Raw genomic sequence first — 20,157 nt, 5'->3', positions numbered from 1 at the left:
GATCGATTCGAGAAGTTCCAGATGTGTTTTCTGCAGAGCGTCCTCGCCTCGTCAGCGAACGAGGAGCTTCCTATTAATTTAGTATTCTGGCATAGATCATCTCACCCCCCTGCCTTCACCCACCACTCACCGCACCAATTACGTTTTCGCAAGATTAGATAGAGTTGCTTTCACCGCAGTGAGATGGTTGAACACCGACGGCCAGAGAAGCGATAAACGGAAGTGTTTAGAAAGAAAAAGAATAGTTAGAGGGGAGACCAGACGGTAGGAACGGGGCTCCCCCAGTTCTACACCACAACATTTGACATTTTGTACCAGAAGTATCTGTGCGTATCGCATGCATCACTTTGACTCCCGGTCGACACATACCCCACATAAATCCGCACATCAACCCGAAGGTGTGGGGCAATTCAGTTTAAACCACTGAAAAGCAAAAATCGCACTCTACATCCGCACGTTCGATCTAATGAGGCGGAGATTTGTTTGGATGCACGTTGAATTTCATCCCCTCAACCACATCCCTCGGAGGGGAGGGTGCGTCCAGAGAGTAGGTGCGAATATATGAAACCAAGAAGTTTATTCATATTTGCAATTGCTGCAATCCAGTCGGTGATGGGCAGGCAGCACAACTGGTGTGACAGAGCAATGATATGGGTCTTCGCTAGATAGGAGCGATCTGTTTGCACAAATCGCTGAATATTTAGTACACTGAGTGGGGGAGTTGGACGGGAGCCCACGGGTTCGAAGTCACTGATGGCATTGCCTAGTTGCAACTTGCGGGCTCTGTTTCTATAAGGCAAACCCTAATGTCTCGGGCGAGACACTGCCCAACCTTCCACCGTCTGGGGAGAGGGAGCTCGGCGTGAATGCTGCGCGTCTGAATCATAAATTTAAAAAAAAATCATTTGCAGTTGGCGAGCATCGCGCCATGTTCGCTGGGTGCAGATGCACGGTATGTTGACTGCAGCAAGTTCCTGGTGCCGGGGCGTTTGTCATTTGCTTGTTCGTCTGCACTGAATTCCTCCTACCTGTGCCTCTGGACGAGGCTGTGTAGTGATTCGGTGCCTCTGCCTCCCCCAGGGCTTTACAGCTGGGTGGTGTTTCGCACCTTGTTTTGCCGTTGTTGCTATTATTGATGTTGCCAGATGCTATCAGATACTTGTATTTAAGATTGAATCCACTGTCATGTGACCGAGTCACTTTTTGTTCTCCTTCATCCCTCCCGTTGCCACTGGATTGAAGCGATGAACTTTTCCGTTATTATTTTCGCAACCGCAACGCGGATAGCGGTAGGACCGACCCCGCTTCAGATGAACGGTCGTAGGCCGGGGAGAGAGCCAGAAGTCGAACTCTAATGCAAAACACGTCCCACAAGAGGAAAGGGGGGCAAAGAGCGATTCGTGCGCGAGCTGGAACGATTTCAAGGGGGAAAATCCTTTAATGCCCGATCATTCGTGATTTTTAAATGGATCTGTCCTTTTTATGGATTTTTTTGATGCTAAATGCGGCTTGAAAGAGAAGTAATTCTCCTTTTGTACGGATTCTCTCGGAAGATTGCAAAGGTGGAGCGATCAGAGGGCTAATGACGGACCCATTAATCCCTTTAATGCATCCAAGGAAGCAAGAGCTCGTGGAAACATTTATGTGGGAATCGCGGGGATATTCTGATCGGCTAGGGATTCTGTGCGAAACTGCTGGTGATTAGTTTTGGCTGAGTTTGGAGCACACACACACACACACACAAATACAATCACACATATGCATAAATGTAGCGTTCTGAGCGGAGTTGGAATGTGGATGATCTTCTGCTACCAGCTTTGCTCCTGAATCCATCCATCCATCTGTCTTTCGTCACCCTGTCAGCCACGCATTGCTTAAATGGAATTAGTTTGGATTGGAGCCCCTTGCATAAGAATCAGACATGGTACATGGGCATCGGCTCAGACTGCTTTACGGTAAGTTCTCTCTATGAGATGCCAGTGTCATGGCGTTAATTTGGCATAAATTGGGAGGCTGTGGGTCCGTGGTGATCTGCAAGGAACACTAAGGCACCCACAGGCGATGTACAAACACAGCTGGGTATTCTACAATATAGATCAGACGGAGGCAACGTCGGGAATGAAGCAGGGGTGGGGGCGGGGTCGAAAGGAAAGAAGGGGAGAGAACAGACGCTTTCTTGGGTAGTCGTTGACCTATCAGTTGATACTGAGATGCTAAACAACTGTCTGCATAAGAGCCTTTACTTGTACAGACGGTTTTAGTTTTCATTTTACTTCCCAGATACTTGGATTTCTCTTTACTACTATATACAGTTTCCCTTGCCAATATTAACGATTTAAGCTTATGTTCCTTAATTCTGTTTGTTTCTAAACTTTCAGCGTTGAATGATGTATTGAGAGCTCCTGAGGAAGCTGAAATAGAACTTCAATAGACTATCATTAGTTGCCCGCTGCACGGTGGGCTGTGCATTTAGAATGCTCACAAACAGAAGTGTGCATTCATTTCTGTCTCGGTACATGTCTGAGTAGGCAGATATAAGAGCCTGTGCGCTTATTGACGAGGATAGTGTATTAAAATTGACATAAGCATCATCTGAAATGGCGGCAGAAATGTACATGAACTTCTTCCAGCTGTATTGAACAATATTCTGGAGCAATACATCCAGTTCGTAGTTGACCATAGCTATTTAACAAGGAACCAAAGAAATATCTCGGTGATTATTTTTCTCTCTCTCTCTTCTTGCAGTTGTATCAAGTCTTATCCTGTTAGGACATTTTGTATCCACAAAAGAGATATCAGGTAAAATTCTTAAAGAGTCCTTTCTTTCATAACGATGTTTTGTTCCTGCAATTTTAATTATCTGATTGTAATCACTGGTGGTAGATAATGTCACTCTTTTTTGAGATATACTGCAGTGATCTGTCAAAAATTAAAGTCAATCATAGTTTGAAATGGCTGAAACATTTCTCACTGCTTTGACTGCATTCGAATGAGCACTGTTTGCTATTTGCTGGAATAGGTATGCATATTATTCAAAGTAGGGGAGGGAAATGAGAGTCACAGGTTTTGCTTTATATTAAGATTTATCACATCTGCTGTACCCCAGCACACTCAATGCTGAATCATAATTTTCTGTCTCCGAACCAGTTAAGCCTCTCTTGCCTTGGTTCACTATATTGTCACCAATTTTAACAATCTCACAATTGCAGGAAAAAAAGAACCTTGGCTTAATTGAATTACAGAAAAAATATTTCTGATATATTGTCACACTCTGTACATGGACTAAGAAGAAATCTCCTGGTAGAGATGGTGTATTAAATTAAATCAATTCTGTTGTAAGTTACTTGTCATGGTATTATAAATAAAATGACACCAGCATTATATTGATGCAGAGTCTACTAGACGTCTGTGGGTCTTAAACATCATGGAAGCAGACTCTCAGCTGTTGGAAATTTCCATGATCCTGACCAATATTCTGTCCTCCTTTAATATAACTGAAATTATGCTTTCTGATCTTACGCTCATTGACGGCTTATTTGCCCAACCTGTATGGAAAAGAAAATTGTTGCTGCTTTTTTTTCTGTGAGCTACTGCTCTTCAAGAGATGATTGAACTCATTCTTTCATACCTTGGGAATATCTTAGGATAAATTAAACTATTATAGTTCATTCTTTCCTTAGTTTGTGCTTGTGTCAACGAATGCAATTTCCAGGCCCACATGGATTCCCCTTCTCCCACAAAGACTTACCTGCATCTGCTCCTCATGAACAATTTCGTGGAAAAACTCTAGTTCTCTTCCTTCTATAAAACAGCTGGTCTGTAGTTCACAGCTCAGCACAGAACACCGCCTTACAATGATCCTTCATATTATTCAGTTCCCATAATGTCTTACAACTAAAGATCAAAATAAGGAAGGCCAACCCGTGCTTTTTAATGAAGTTATCTCCAATGGGTGAGAGTTTGAGCCTAATTCTGCTCTCTTTCCAGACAAATCATCCTCTTCAGAGTCAGTGCAATGTGGCTCCTGGATCAAGAACGTGGATGGTGGCTTCTTCACATCTCCCAATTATCCAAATAAGTACCCTCCTGATAAAGAATGCACATATATTATTGAAGGTATGGTCACTGGGAATTGCCAGGCACCATATATTGTTGTAAAAGTAATGGAATACAAATTGTTATTTTAAAATTCTAGCAAGTAAGTTAAAATGAAGATCATGCAGCAATTCATTTTTTATATTAAATAAGCCCAAATGGTTCCAGAGTAAGCCAAAGCAACTTTTATCTCTATAGCAACTTTGCCTTGTTTAAATTTCCCAAGGTGCTTCACACAAGCAATATCAATCAAAATTTGGCAAGAAGACACAAAGGGAGATAATTGGGCATGTGGCCAAAATCTTGATCAAAGTGGTAGGTTTTAAGGTGAGTTTTGAAAGTCAGGAAAATGGAGAGGTTTATTCAGAGCTGAGAACCTTGGCACTTGAAGACATGGCAGCTTAATTAGTGTGGTCTAAGAGCCAGAACTGTAGAAGTGCAGATATCTTAGAGGGTTGCATGGCTGGGGAAGATAAAGAGATAGACAAAGGTGAAGGATGAGAAGCTCATGAGAATAACATAGCTGAGGATGTGACTGTAGATTAGTGAATGCAGGGGTGAAGAGTAAAAGAAACCATTCCAACACAGAATATTGGATAAGGTATGGCATGAGAGCACACTGGAATAGCTAAGTCATGGATATAGGCTTTAGCAACAGATGAGTTAGGGTATGGAGCAATGGTTTTAGGTTTCAGGGTGAAAAATAATACCTTTTGTGAACAGTTGAATTCAGTGTCAGATAATTTCCAGTTGTAGGAACGGAGTTGGTGGTTAATGTATGTTAATTTTATTGGGATCTAATCACCATGGCTTTAGTCTTTTCAGTATGTAGATAGAGGAAATTTATACTCATCATCTCCAGCAAGCAATCTGAAAGATTAAAAGAAGAGTGTTTGAGATATAATCATGAGGTTGATTTAAACATTGCCAATGTTTAAATGGGTACAAGGTTATCAAATGTCCATGGGAAAAATGTGGAGGACGTTATTAAAAGTAATACCATGGGAATAAGAGGAGAAGGCATAGCAATTGATTCTTTGGCTATGTGAGGAGGAATAACAATGAAGATAGGTGGTCCCATACTGTTATACAAAGGTGGACAGATATTGGAGAATAGTGTGGTTAACTATGTAAAAACATGGAGATAGGTCAAAAAGAAAGATGAGGATGATAATCTTTGTATGGCCATGTGCGATGTAACTTGTGACATTGATAAGACCCGCTTACTCTAATGAGGAAGAGATGATTAGAAAAATAATCAAGCAGTGAATTCTGTGAAAGAAAGCGCAGATAGGCAAAATTTAGCAAGGTGAGTGGGGAGCTGGAATCAAGATTTTAATTTGCAAAGCATAATGGTGAAAGCTGTACACAAGTGGGTAAGAAGGGAGAGAGAAAAATCACTCAGTAACAAAGGAGGGAGACAGGAAGTGGGAAAAGGTGAGAACCACCTTGATATTCACCAAGAAGAAGGACATGAGGAAGAGTGAGAGCAGGAAGGGGTATGATGATATTCTAGGACAAGTTAATATCAAAATTGAGGAGGAACATTCTTTGAAAAATATTAAGGTGGATAGATCCCCAAGACCTCCTGGGACCTACCTCAGATAACTGAGAGAGACACAAGAGGAATTTCTGGGGCCTTGTATGCTCTTCAGCCATAGGTGTGGTCCTAGAGCACAGAGAAGAGCCAACATTTTTCCTTTCTTCAAGAAGAGCAATACAAAAAAAAAGTAAGATATTATACGCCAGTAAACCTTACTTCAGGCGTAGGGAAATTACTGAAGAAGATTCTCAGGAATAGGATCTTCTTACATTTAGAAAGGTGTGGACTTATTAGGGAATGACAGCATGACTTACCAAGGTCAAGTCTTACGAATTTGAGTTTTTTGAGGAGGTGATGAAGGTGATTGATGAGGGCAGGGCAGTGAATGTTGTATATATTGGCTTGAAGAAAGCATTCAACAAGTAGACTGATCCAAAAAATAAATGCAATGTGCTGCTCTGTGACTTGATCAATTGGATTCAAAAACTGCCCTGGCCACAGAAACGAAAGAGGAGGGGTGGAGATTTGTGAGCACTGGTGTCAATGCGGATCGCTGCTGGAACTTCTGTTGCTTGTGGTTATGTATGTATAAATAAGTTGGACAAAAAGACAGATGGGCTGATTAGGATGTTATCAACTGAAATAAAAATTGGTGGAGTTGTGGAGAATTGGTGGAGAAAGGTGATCAAACAACGCAGCAGGGTATATCGATCAGTATCAGCATGGAAAAGTTGGTTTAATTCAAATAAATGTGAGATGTTCCATCTTGAGAGGTAAAATTTAAGAGGAAAGCATACTATAAATCACAGGATCCTTTGAAAAATTGATGTACAGGGGGAATTTGCGGTGCATGTTCCACGATCCCTGAAAGTGGACAGGGCAGCAAAGGGAGCACACTTACCTCCAGTGGTTGGGGCACTGAGTTTAAAAGTTGGAAAGTCATGTTCTAAAGTATAAAACTTCGGTTTAGCTACATTTGAAGTATTGCATTGGCTGCTCCAGTATGTGATGGATGAGGAGGCTTTGGAGAGGGTTCAGAGATATTCAGCAGAACCTGCATCAGAGGGTGTTAGCTATAGGGAGAGTTTAGACAAACTTCAGTTGTCTGCTCTGGAGCATTCGAGGCTGAATGGTGATCCAACAGAAGCATATAAAGATATGAGCAGCAATGATAGGGTAGGTGGTCCAAATCTTATTTCCAGGGCAGAAATGTCAAATACTAGAGGTACATAGCTTTAAGGTGACGGGGGAATGTATAAATGAGATTTACAAGGCAATTTGTTTTACAGCGAGAATGGTAGGTGTCTGTAATGCAGTGTTAGGGGAGGAAGTCCGAATAGATGTGATAGTAATGTTTGAAAAACATTTTAGACAGACACATAAACAGGCAGGGAATCGAGGAAAATAGACCACATTCAGGCAGATGGGATTAGTTTAAATTGGCTTCATGTTCAGCACAGGCCTCATGGGCCCAGGAGCCTGCTTCTGTGCGGTACATTCCATGTTCAGTATTGAAGGAAGAGAGGCAGTATTTGAGAAGGGGCAACTATTAGAATAATCAATTAACATGAGACTCAGGAAAGGAAGTTGACAAAGTTTAATTCTTAAATTCTAAAATATAATGAGGAATTTATTTTACAGTATTTCCATGTAATTAATAGGTCTATTGTGAATACTGAGTACTATATTTTTAAAGCACATAGCTCATCTTATTAGATCATAAAATGTCCTTTTGTGTTTTTCAGTCTTTCTCTACATTTTCAGAAATTAATTGCAGACAGCTCTTTTTAACAAGGTTATTTTAGAACTGAAAGATAATTTGGCCTACTTTGATATACCAATTAATTAAACTCTGTAATTTTGTATTAAGAACCTTCCATATATCATCCATATTGTAGATTTATGAATGACAGCAGATAATTTTGATGTAGAATGCAATATACATTAAAAGCTATTCAGAACAAATAGAAACAGCAAACAATAATTTATTATAATTATGATGCATTAAGTTGTAATATATTGATGTACATTATAAATTAAGTACATTGCTTATAATTTGCAACATAAGTTTAACATTTATTTAAGGCATAGTTGCCACTAAATCCCCTGAGTTTCTTTGTATATCAACTTGTATCTTCCAAGTGCACTTTTTACTTCAGAATATTTTGAGGTCTTATATTATTATGCTAATTAATAGTATTTTCACTATCTTTTAATAATTGATTGATATTTTGGTTTAGCTGCACCAAGGCAAAGTATTGAACTCTACTTTGATGAAAAATACTCCATTGAACCTTCTTGGGAATGCAAATTTGACCACATTGAAGTGCGGGATGGACCTTTTCCATTTTCTACTGAAATTGGACGTTACTGTGGTCAAAATATTCCACCTTTTATAACATCATCGGGCAGATTTTTATGGATTAAGTTTGTTGCTGATGGTGAGCTTGAATCTATTGGATTTCTGGCAAGATACAACTTTATACCAGGTAATTAGATTTTTTTTTCTCATCAGAATAATTGAAATGAGCTCAAATAGATATTACTGATTTTGGATTTATCACTAACATAATGTTAGTGAGCAAGTAACATTTGGCACATAGCATCATTTTTATAGTATTAAAGATAATGGAGAAAAATATCATTTATAAATATATGTTGCTAATAAAAGGGCATTTTTCCTTTCCTTAACTGAAAAGATATTTATATAATTTGCTGATATAATATCAAGATAGAGAATTAATGTTGGCATATTGAATTAGGTAGGAAATAGGAAAAGAATTATATCAGCTTCTGATTAGGGTACACTTAAATAAGTGCAGGCAAAAAATGCTTTGGTGGAGACTACAACAAGATTCATATGATGGAGATTTTCTTATTTTATTTTCTTAGTGGATGTTTGTGAGTAAGTATTGGAAATTTTTGAACTTCTTAAGTGGTTAGTATACGCTTCTATTTTTAAGATAAGATTTGGTTTTGAGGAAAGTATAATAATGACATAAATAATATAATCTGGCAGTAATTCTTTTGTTGTTGGCATGCCAGTGCAGTTTAATATCAATGTTTCCCAGATCAGCCTGATAATACAGAAGCATGCAATAGTTTCATACAAGCAAGAGTAAGTTTCACACAGACACTGTTGTTTCAAAGTGAATGGCTATGTATCAAGTTATATTAGGATGAGATATTAACAAGATAGTTGTTAATAGATGCTAAGTACTGTTATTTTTAAGGACTATTTTATTTACTGTTGAGTTAAATACGATTTATTTAGTTCCACACACTGAGAGTGCATTTATTTTATAAATAAGTTCGATCCAGACATTAAGGATATCAATTAATGGCCCTCAGAATGGGCACAATGATCATGATGTATCTTTAAACCAGTCCTATTGATTGCAATGCAGGCAACATTCCAACTTCAGACTGCCTATTCATTCCATGGGTTTCATTGCCCAGACCGTGCTGACGATGCTACAGAGAGAGTCTGAAAGCACGTACAGGGGCAAACTTTACAAATGGGTGATTCCAGTTCAAGGTATCCCAAGCTTTATACCACTTAGACGGCAGGTGGATTTTGACTGGAGGGGGGGTGCTGTGTTTAACTTTGACCTGGGATACAATACAGAATGGTGCACGGGAGAGTAAGTGCAGCAAAGGACTCCGAAGTTGCACCGCAGAATTTGCTGGACAGCGTGTGCAAAGTATGAACGATGTCCCAATGTAGTGCGGGGTGGGGAGTCATATAGCGTTCCAGGTGCGCACTTGAAGAGTTGTGGGAGCAGCTATTTCTAGAAGTGAATGCCGAGGGTCTTGTCTCGAGTATGCACGTATATGCAGTGCAAAAGTTCAAGATTCGAGACTGTTTATTGTTATTCTTCTGTATACGAGTGTAAAGGAGAAAAAAGTGACTGTTACTCCAGAACTGATGTGGCATCAACACAGCAAGCCTGAAGGACTCAATAAAAAGGAACTAAATACAACACAACAAATTAAAATTTAAAATCAAACATGTAAGCACAATGTACAATTAACTGTTGTATATATGATTGTATGTAGTGGTGGTGGATGTTCATGGGTTTGGGCTAATGGGTGGAGGTGTTAATCAGCTTGAGGGCTTAAAGAAGTAACTGCTTTTGAGTCTAGTGGTCCTCCCCTAGATGTTGTGTAGCCTCCTCCCTGATGGGAGTGGGGCAGACAGTCCATCAGCAGGGTGGGTGGGATGCTTCTTGATATTGTGGCCTTTGTCTGGCAACTTCCTCTATATATGTCCTTGCTGGCGAGTAGGCTTGTGCCAGAGATGCACTGAACAGTTTTAACTAGAGGGAGGTGCCCTCCTTCATTAGTCACATTGAGTTTATTGTCATATGCACAATTATGGTGAAGTTCAAGTACAATGGAAAATTATAAATAAAAATAAATGCAGGTATAATGAAACAGTTCACTACATGAGTCATCACACTTGGTAAAAGCATTTACAGAAGCTCTGACTAACATCTGCTGAATCAAACTCACTGCTCTATTCACCAGCATCAGAGTCAGAGTCAGCTCTAGATTTAATTATCACGTGCACATTGAAACATGCCCTTTGCATTAATAACCGACACACCCAAGGATGGGCTGGGGGCAGCCCGCAAGAGTCCCCACACAACATAACACGCCCACAACGTTCAAGGCAACAGCACGAGACTCACAATGAGCAAGAAGAAGAACAACACAAGAAAAGCAAGCCAACACTGAAAGTCATTCCAGGCATTCACTTAGCATTCATATGCTTCACCGTCCCCCCCACTGTTGTAAACTTCACACTCAGGTCTTACAGCTCGCACACACTGTGTGTTACTCAGTCATGACAGCCACATCATTTAACAAGTATGCATGGTGCTCGCTGGGTGCAGTCCCAAAAAGTGCCTGACACAGCGGTGCGCAGCTGGCAACAGCAGGCAGTATCTGCAGAGAGCAGACGAGTCTGCAAGACGAGTTCCCCATGGAGGAACTGTCGTTGAGTCTGTGGCTTGCTGCTGATATTGAAAACGTTGGTAGAATCATACGCTGTTTTTACTTTCACATCCCACTCTTAACGATCAACTCAAAACTTCTTCCCAAGCAGAAATGTGCTGCCCTCTCTCAAAAAGAAACACTTCATCCTTCCGCCCAAGTGAGGTGCTTTCTGGAAGTACTCCGGAAGATGTGTTTCATCGCCGTGCGAGGAGACAGCGTCCGTGTGCTCTTGACAGTGGTGTGTCCTCTGAACGCCCGGCCTTTACCTACTTTTCAATCAGCTCGTCGGATGTCACTTCGGAGACTCAGTCGTGCTGTGGGGAGGAGATCTCGGCGCTGCGCTGAAAATCTGAAGTCTGTATCCAGACCTTCCAATAGACAGAAATATTCTATCTACACTGAGTAGACAGAGTATCTATTACAGTGTAGATAGAAGACTTATCCCGTGTGGGTGGCACAGTAGCGATGCGGTCACCATAGCACCACTACAGCATCAGCAACGCAGGTTCAATTCTGCCGCTGTCTGTAAGGAGTTTGTGTGCTCTCCCCATCACCCCATGGGTTTCCTCTGGGTGCTCCGGGTTCCTCCCACGGTCCAAAGGCGTACCGGTTAGTAGGTTAATTTGTCACAGAGACTCGTTGGGCTGAAAGGGCCTGTTTCTAAATAGAAAAAATAAAATTAAGATACTCCTTCAGAAATATAGTGCCTACAGTCTCCCAGTTGACAATCAGCAGCCTTCCACCAACCGGACTGGGGCCACTGCCGAAGCACAGTGCAGGGAGATCACTAGAAGCAGGAGAGCCAAACAGGTGCAGAAGAATTAGGTGCAAAGTACCGCCTGTCAACAGGTCAATGTTGAATTTGGTTTGAGATGTTCATTTTGTGTGCCATCAAAGGTGTGTCTATAATGTTTGGAAACAGGGACTGCTAATGGTAAACAACAGTTGTTGAAGGACAGGAAGAGGTCATCTAGGCTATCGCTAACTTAGACCCTACGACCACAAGTCACTGCAGTAAAATTAACCCATTCAGCCCAACAGAATTAACCCATTTAGCCCAACAGGTTTGCCCTGGCATTTCATCACACTTGCTTTATTTTTGCTCTCAATCCCACTCTCCTGCAACCTTTGACACCACTACTAATCAAGAACATTCCACAGATTCACTGGCCTCTGACTAAATAAATTCCACCTCATTTCTATTCTAAAGAGATTTCCTTGTATTCTGAGGCTGTGCCCTCTGGTCCCTGACACCTCAATATTGGAAGCACACTCTCCACAGCCACTCTATCTGGGCCTTTCCATTATCAAAGGTTTCAATGAGATATCCCCCCTCATTCTTCAAAACACCAAATTCACCCCTTCCTTTATGTCATACTCCTTAGCTGCTCACTTTATAACAAGGGGAGAATGTAGTCTTCTCATCACAGATGATGCTAATTTAGCTCACTTCTTAACATTGACTTTACCCTGCATTACAGGGCATCTCTAGGGCAGACCAGGCAGGAGAAAGCATTTTTTTTTGCCAAATGATGGACAGTTCTATAATCTTTCCAGAGGCAACATGGCTGCTAATATGTACATCAGTTATGAACTCTATTTCTCAAGAATGTCATCAGCAGAAAGCCTTTGTCACCCATTAGCTACCATTTGCCCTGCCAGTGTGACTCAAATGCAGCTGGCACTGCAGACATGCACAGAATGGAGGCATCGTGACTGTTGCTAGGACACCAGGTATTGATCTGCATGGTTCACTCCCTATAATCACATTGTAGCTGGACACTGCAGGAGAGGAAACCCTTTCTGGATTCACAAGGTGCCCCCAAAAGCAATGCGCACAGAGTTAATTTGAAGAAGCCTGAGATTTTATTCAGAGAGCACCCATCTCTGTGTGTGTAGAAGTAATTAAATATGTAAAATGTCCTTCACCACCTGCCATTCCACTCTTGGAAATCTGTTACAACTTCGGATCATCACAGAAAGTGGCAATTAAGCCAACATCTTACAAATACCAAGCTGTAACTAACCGTACACTCTGTGGCCACATAATTAGGTACATCTGTACAACTGCTCGATAATGCAAATACCTAACGGCAGCAACTCAGTACATAAAGCCATTATGATGTAGTCAAGGTGTCTAGTTGTTCTTCAGACCAGAATCAGAATGGGGAAGAAATGTGATCTAAGTGACTTTGACTGTGGAATAATTGTTGGTGTCAGATGGAGTGGCTTGAGGATCTCAGAAACAGGGGTACTCAAACCTGGGATTTTCATAGACAACTGTTTCTAGAGGTTACAAAGAATGGTGCAAAAAAATCCACAAGAAAACATTCAGTGTGTGGCTGTTCTGTGAGTAAAAATGTTTTGGCCATGAGAGAGGTCAGAGGAGAATGGCAGAATTGTTCAAGATGACAGGAAGGCAACAGTAACTCAAATAACCACGTGTTACAACAGTGGTGTGCAGAAGAGCATCTCTGAATGGACACCATGTCGATCCTTGAAGTGCACGGGCTACAGCAGCATAACTCCATGAATATACACATATGCACTCAGTGACCACTTTATTAGGTATGGGAGGTACTTAATAAGGTGGCAGCTGAGTATAAGTAGCTGATGATGGCATTGAATCCCACTTTGTGGCTGTTGATTGCTGTTGATTTGCTCAGCAGTGTAATCTCATCGAGACAGTACAAAAGAAAATAAGGAAATCAGACAATTCTTGTAAAGCAAAAAAATACTGGAAGTCTGAATGTAAAACATTAAACGTTAGGATTAGAGTTAGATTCACAAAGATGTACAGCACAGAAATCGGCTCTCAGCCCACGCATGTCCATGCTAACCCAGATATTTCCCTTATGGCCTATCTTCCTCTAAACATTTGTCATCAATATTCCTATTCAAATACTTCTTTTTTTTTTAAACTTTTTTTATTGTTTTCAAATAGTTACAGAATAAAAGTGTATGAGAAAAAAAAATGTTACCCAGCCCCCCTCCCCTTAACCCCTCCCCCCTAACATCCCTAAAAAAAAAGAAAGAGAAAAAAAAAAGGAATGCCTGGATATTGGAAGATCCCCACACGCTCCACGGAGTTCGTAATAACTTTAGTTATTACTTCTTAAGTGTTTCTAATATATTTGCCTCAACCACTTTCTTTGGAAACTAGTCCAATATATCTTCCACCTGCTGTGTAAAGAAGCTGCCCCCCCCCCCCAGGTTCTTATTAAACCTTTCACCTCCAGCCTTAAAACTATATTCTCTACTTCTCATTTCCCCAACCCTGGGAAAATAAACACTCACCCTATCTATCTCCCTCATGATGTTAGATACCTCTCTCAGATCACTGCTCAGCCTCCTATGGTCGAAGGAATAAAAACCTATCCAGTCTAATCTCTCCCTATTACTCAGGCACATGAGTCCAGGAAAGATCCTTGTCAATCTTTTTTTTTTGCATTCTTTGCAGTTTAATCACATCCCTCCAATAGCAGGGTCATCTAACACTGAAGGCAATACTCCATGTAAGCGATACTCCAAGACTACGTTGCAAGCTCCACAGTATCTGTGGAGAGATGAGAAAAATGAACATTTCAGGTTGATATCCTTTCATTAGAAATAAGAAAGTTTGGTAACAAGTGTATTTTATGTTGTTGCAGAGAAGGGGCAGGGTGAAGAGAAGCAGGTGTGAGGAATGAAGTACAGGGTGAAGTATGGTAGCGTAACCATTAGCTACACTTATAACACCAGTGACCTGGGTTCATTTTGTAAAGAGTTTGTACCTCCCACGTTCCAGAAAAAAAGGCAAATAGGTTCGCGTTAGGGTTAGGATTAGTAAGTTGTGGACGTGCCACGTTGGCACTGGAAGCATAGCCTCTCTTGCAGACTATCTCCAGCATATCCTTGGACTGTGTTGGTTGCTGACACATTTCACTGTCTGTCTCTATGTACGTTTGACAAATAAAGCTAACACTTAGAATAATGGGACTTTGTGATAGGGTGGAGATGAATAAAGATTGAATAACTCAAGCTATGCCATTCTTCCTCTTGCCCTCCACCATACCACATACCTTTGCTCTGCCTGCTTGCTGTCTTCTTTGCAACCTAAAACAAGGTTGAATTCTAACTTAGCCTCGATGAAGAGTTGCACATCTGAAATGATAAAATCTGTTTCTTTTTCAGAAATGCCACCTGACTTCCTTAGTGTTTCCATGATATTCTGTTTTATTTTATCACAAACACTTTTTGTGATTGTTGTTTGCAATGGATGCAATTTAAAAACAAAATTTCAGCAAAAGTTTTAAAGAAAGATAACTTGAGACAGGAAGAATAACATATTCTTTTAATCAGTATTGTGATCAGGCGACACACTTCAGTAATTTTGATTGTCACAATAGTTTCTTGTGAACACATCATTCAATTTTCTCACCTTTCCTGATTCACAATAAGTTGAGAGAGAGGTTTCAGAATGTCAGGTATCAACTGAGCCTGAATCTACATTGTCACTGTTGACACAGCAGATCTGAGAAGAAATATTGATATTATAATTTACAATGGCAAATGTTGACATAAAAAATGTGACCTACAATTGTGGACAGAAATTGAGATATGTCAAGAGGAAGTATTTGCTCTATGCAGGATTTTAATACTGCCAATATGGTGATTTTCAATTTACAAAACATCTGTGATAGAACTTGTGGATAAACTGAAAAAGTGGATTGGGATAAGATCATATGTAATTCTGTGAATGCTTCTGTGGATACAGTATAAGCATTTAGCCAGTACTGAATTTACATATGTTACATTAAAGACTGGAAATCATGTTTATGATGACAGAATACAAAATTACAATACATTCATTTGACAATGTTCTGTGCTTTAACAGTGGTATTATCTTTGTACTTTATACAACTTGGTATTGACTTTGACTTTGGGACAGCATAAAGTTTACATATGAAGTGGCAAATGCAAATTTGATACTTGCATTGAAACAGTTGATGCTTGTTACAACTTTTATACAATGAGTACAATCCATATACCAAATAGAAACTGAACACTGGTGCAAAAAAATATCTTAGTTGTGTTATAGTTAACTTAAATAAAAGATGAACATCTTTAATTTTGCATTTAAATTCTATTCTTATGAAGAAAAATCTCACTGAATTCCTTACACTTTTTGATATTCTACCATTATTTAATATTGTACTTGCTGCCCGTTACTTGTGTTTAGGGCAGCAACGAAGGTCCTCCACCTCTGTCTGCCCATACTGTCACACACAGATATAGAAGGATTCTTCATTGCTGTTTCTGTAACAATTCTTTTTGACCAGTCAGGCTTGTTAGCCCTGAGCTGAATCCTAAAACCTGGAGAACCAGTGGACCACTCTTAGTCTGGCATCTATCTTGTGACCTGTTTGGCATGGGTGACCCTACCAAGAGCCAAAGCACAAGTCCCTTACTCTAGCCAACATAGCTCTCTGGGTCATTGAGGCACGCAAGCCTCCAAACCCTATGACAAGGTCCTCTTGAAGGAGTTAATATTGTGCATTCTTCAAATTCCAAATATCTCCATCAATTCCATGTTTTCTCAATTATCCATGCAAGCAGTAAATGGGCAATGGAGCAAGTAATATTGGCCACTGCTTTACATTATTCCACCTCTTTGGTGTTCGGAGCATTGCTTGGAAGAGACAAACAACTCGCTGTGTGTGAAATCCAAAATACTGTAAAGGCCATTGGTCTTAGCTTTCCAAGGCTTGGTGTATTATTGAATTATATGCTGCTGTTGGTGGTGGTGTAATAGAAATTGTCTTTGAGAAAACCTTAAAAAACTTTTTTGGTGTAGTTTTTCTGATATTTAACAAAATTGCTCTCACAAAATACACTAGGTCACAGGGACAATAATTTCTTTTTAAGGTACAAAAGTCCATTACTTCCTCTGTCTTCTCACCATTATTGAAAACAAGCCATCCATTTTGCACGTTACATAGAATAAGCAGCTGAATAGCATGATATGTAACTTTTGGATTTTGCTGCTTCACACAAATATAGAAAGCTGTGTATAAACTTCATCAAAAACTTTTTATTAAAAAACTCCTTTATTCACAATCTTCAAACATTTGTCATCATCCCAACACTGAGACAAATGGCAGAAATAGCCACTCATTGGACTAGCCAATCCATCAGGGCTCATTCGGGATGAGAGGTGGAGAGTGTGGTTAACTTTTCCTTGACATTGTAGTATCGGAGGATCCATCCTACGAGCAGCATGTTACTGCCATCATAAAGAAGGCACGACAGCACCTCTGCATTATTAGAAGTTTGCACCAACTTTGCATGTCATCTAAAACTCTGACGAGCTTCTATAGATGCATTATGGAGCATTTATGTTGACTGGTTGCATCGAGTCCTGGTATGAAAACACCAATGCCCAGGAGTGGAAAAGCCTTCAGAAAGCAGTGGATTCAGCCTACGGTAGTTCATCACAGGAAAACCTTTCCCCACCATTTAGCACATTTATAAGGAGCGCTGCCACAAGAAAGCAGCATTCATCAATAAGGACCCCAACATCCAGACCATGCTCGCTTCTCACTATTGCATTTGGGAAGGAGGTACAGGAAATTTTCATGCCACACGATGAGGTTCAGAAACAATTATTACCCTTTAACCATCAGTCCTGTGCACCAGCATGGATAACTTCACCCACCTTAACTCCAAACAGATTCCACAAACTATGGGCTCATTTTCAAGCACTTGAAAACTCATATTCTCAGTACAATTGATTGATTAATTTATCTATTTATCTATCAATCTATCTATTTGTACAGTTCGTCTTTTTTTGCATATTGGTTGTTTGTCAATCTTTGTATGTTGGTTTTCATTTTACATTGAGTCTATTGTAATTTCTTTTTTCTACTGTGAATACCAGCAAGAAAATGAATCTCAAGGTGGTATATGGTTATGCATATACACTTTGATAATGAATTTACTCTGAATTTTGAAATTTAACCCTTCCCCTCCCCCCACCCCCTGAATCATATCACATGGCTCTTCTTTCTGCTGACTGTGGCAGCCCTGCTCTGATTGATGAATCTGGCAGCACCACCACCATTTCTGAACAAAAATATCAACAGCCTTTTATATTTACAGTAAACATCCCTGGGAAAGCTGCAAGCATTCTCCTATTATAGGAATTATCACCAGGTAACTGGCCAGCACCTCAAGTTGCTCAGCTACTGTGTGGGAAAGGAAATAGAATTATAATCTACTACTATAATCAATAGGGCATGCAGTTTCCTAACTGTGCCTGGTCTTGATTGCAAAAACAATTTGACTTTGCAAAAACACTGGGCTTCACCATCGAGTCTCATGGGTTCCTTCTCTGTACCCAGTGCTCTTGGTTCAGGCTTATCGACATCGGTGGGACACAATGTGTTTTGGAGGACCACTTCATTGAGTACCTTCATTCTGTCTACCACAAAAGTTGGGTTTTCCTAGTGCCCACTATTTAATTTGTGATGGATATTCACTTTCCTTGGCCGGGGGGAGGGGGCCTTTTTGCCTAGCTCGGCTTTCTAACACAGATGTTCTCAAAGAGATCAAAGAGATCTTTCTAAGTAAGTTAAGTTTCCATTCAATATTCTTTGTTCAGCTTCTTGTCGTGAACGAGAGCCAGTGTTCATTTCATGTAAATGGCAAGCAATAATCAGTCCGAAGTTAAAAATTCAGCTTTGCAAACAAACAGCACTGTCTATAGAGCGCAGACTGCTGGCCCACAGCACGGGGCTGGCTGCTCAAGAGATGCAGTATAAGACAATTAAGTTATGAAAATTGATCTGTATCAAGCTACAGAACTTTGGCGAAGTTATTTAGTTCAAGGAAACTTGCAGATCAGATTGATGCTATCACTTAGTACATCAAATAGGTGATATATCAATGGCTGGACATTTTGTGTACTCAGAGAGTCAGCATTCACAGCATTCATTTTGGGTGTCTGGTTTATCTGTCCCCAGAAGCTTTTTGATCAACTGTGTGTAAAGTTATCAGAAAAAGGGTCACATGTGTATGAACTCACACAAGTGGCGAGAAGAAAATATAAATGTAAGAGAGAGTTAGTCTTGTTTGGAATAGTCAAGGATCAACAAGAAGAATGTCAGAAAGACAGGATGAACTAAAGTCCATTCCTCTGCTTTCGCTTTCTATGATGGATGGCTCATTCATCTGCAGCTTAATATATCCTTTTAGCTTATAGAAATTGTTCTTGAGTTTTGGAAAACCTTTACATATAAGAAATTGTTTGCAACTTGGAAATCTTTTACAAGATTGAAAACCTCTGTGAGTTTAATTATGTTTTAAGAAGTATATCTAAGTTTAAACATGTATCACTTATTGTAAAATAAATTAACTGTGTTAAGGGAACACAGTGTTAAGATGAATAAGGTTAACTAGTTGGGTGGCTTCCTATTGCCTTCCTAAGGGTATTGGTGGCTAAACCTGCTGTGGAGGATAAACAGCAAATTAATCGAGCCTTTGAAGAGTAAGCAGCTACAGTTTCCTTTAGTGATGGCCCCATAGCTATCTATGTTGGATAGGGCATAAGATCTTTGCTTCGGTATAGAAATTCGCAGTCAGAAAACCCAATATCATCACAAATTCATCTTCCTTTTGCCATTCTGACATGTCTTCCATGACCTGCTCTACTCCCATGATGAGGCTGCACTCGGGTTGCAGTATCTCATATTCCGTCTGGGTAGCCTCCAAGCTGATGGCATGAACATTGACTTCTCTAACTTACAGTGATTTCTCCCCCTTCTTCCTTTTCTCTTTATCCATCCCCAATTCTAGCTTCTCTCCTACCCCTTCTCCCCACCTCCCCATTACTCCCTCTGAGGCCCCTCTTTCTTCCTTTACTCCTGTGGTCCACTGTTCTCTCTTATTAGATCCCTTCTACTTCAGCCCCTTTACCTCTTCCACCTATCACTTCCCAGCTTCTTACTTCACTCCCCCCCTTCCCACGCACCCAATCAGATTGACAGATCAAGAGTTCATCTTTATCATCCAAGATTCATTCAACAAGGTATACCTTATGAAAGTAGGATAGAGCTGTCTCTTTCAAGCTACACTTGGAATATTGAAAATAATTCTAAACAAAGTTCAAAGTACATTTATTATCAAAGTATGCAAGCAGTATACAACTCTGCAATTCATCATCTCCAGACAGCTATGATACAAAGAAATCCATGGTAGTCATTCAAAGAGAAACATCAACCCCTCCCCACGTGCAAAAAAAAATCACGCCAACAGCAACAAGAACATGAGTCACCCTCACATGCAAAAAACAAATTGCAAAAATGGCATCAGGAACATAAACTGATATCTGGAAGATATCACCCAAGGTAACATGTTTGATGGTGCCATTATGACCAGAAAGAAAAAAAAAGGCAGCATTTGGAATATTGCAGTTAATTCCAAAACAAAATATTGTGGAAAGCATGCCAAAGTCTTGGGTTGAGGTTAAAAAGGAAGGT

At 40.2% G+C, this 20,157-nt stretch overlaps 1 protein-coding gene across 2 annotated transcripts in view; it reads left to right on the top strand.

The window, feature by feature from the left end:
- The first annotated feature begins 825 nt into the window (after positions 1-825).
- Positions 826-20,157, top strand: part of neto1l (neuropilin (NRP) and tolloid (TLL)-like 1, like) — a 640,883-nt gene continuing 621,551 nt past the window's right edge. The window contains exons 1-4 of one of the 2 annotated variants that reach the window (XR_012099689.1): positions 826-1,955; positions 2,746-2,799; positions 3,988-4,116; positions 7,879-8,127. Coding sequence is in view for 1 of the 2 variants with exons in the window: in XM_073051771.1 (XP_072907872.1) it covers positions 1,922-1,955; positions 2,746-2,799; positions 3,988-4,116; positions 7,879-8,127 (466 nt within the window). In the remaining variant the exon portion in view is untranslated. The remainder of the gene's footprint in view (positions 1,956-2,745; positions 2,800-3,987; positions 4,117-7,878; positions 8,128-20,157) is intronic. The other variant, XM_073051771.1, reaches the window with a different exon arrangement.

This window comes from Hemitrygon akajei, chromosome 1 (assembly GCF_048418815.1).
Source record: "Hemitrygon akajei chromosome 1, sHemAka1.3, whole genome shotgun sequence".
Lineage (NCBI taxonomy): Eukaryota > Metazoa > Chordata > Chondrichthyes > Myliobatiformes > Dasyatidae > Hemitrygon > Hemitrygon akajei.
This window is presented reverse-complemented; position numbering and strand designations above follow the sequence as displayed.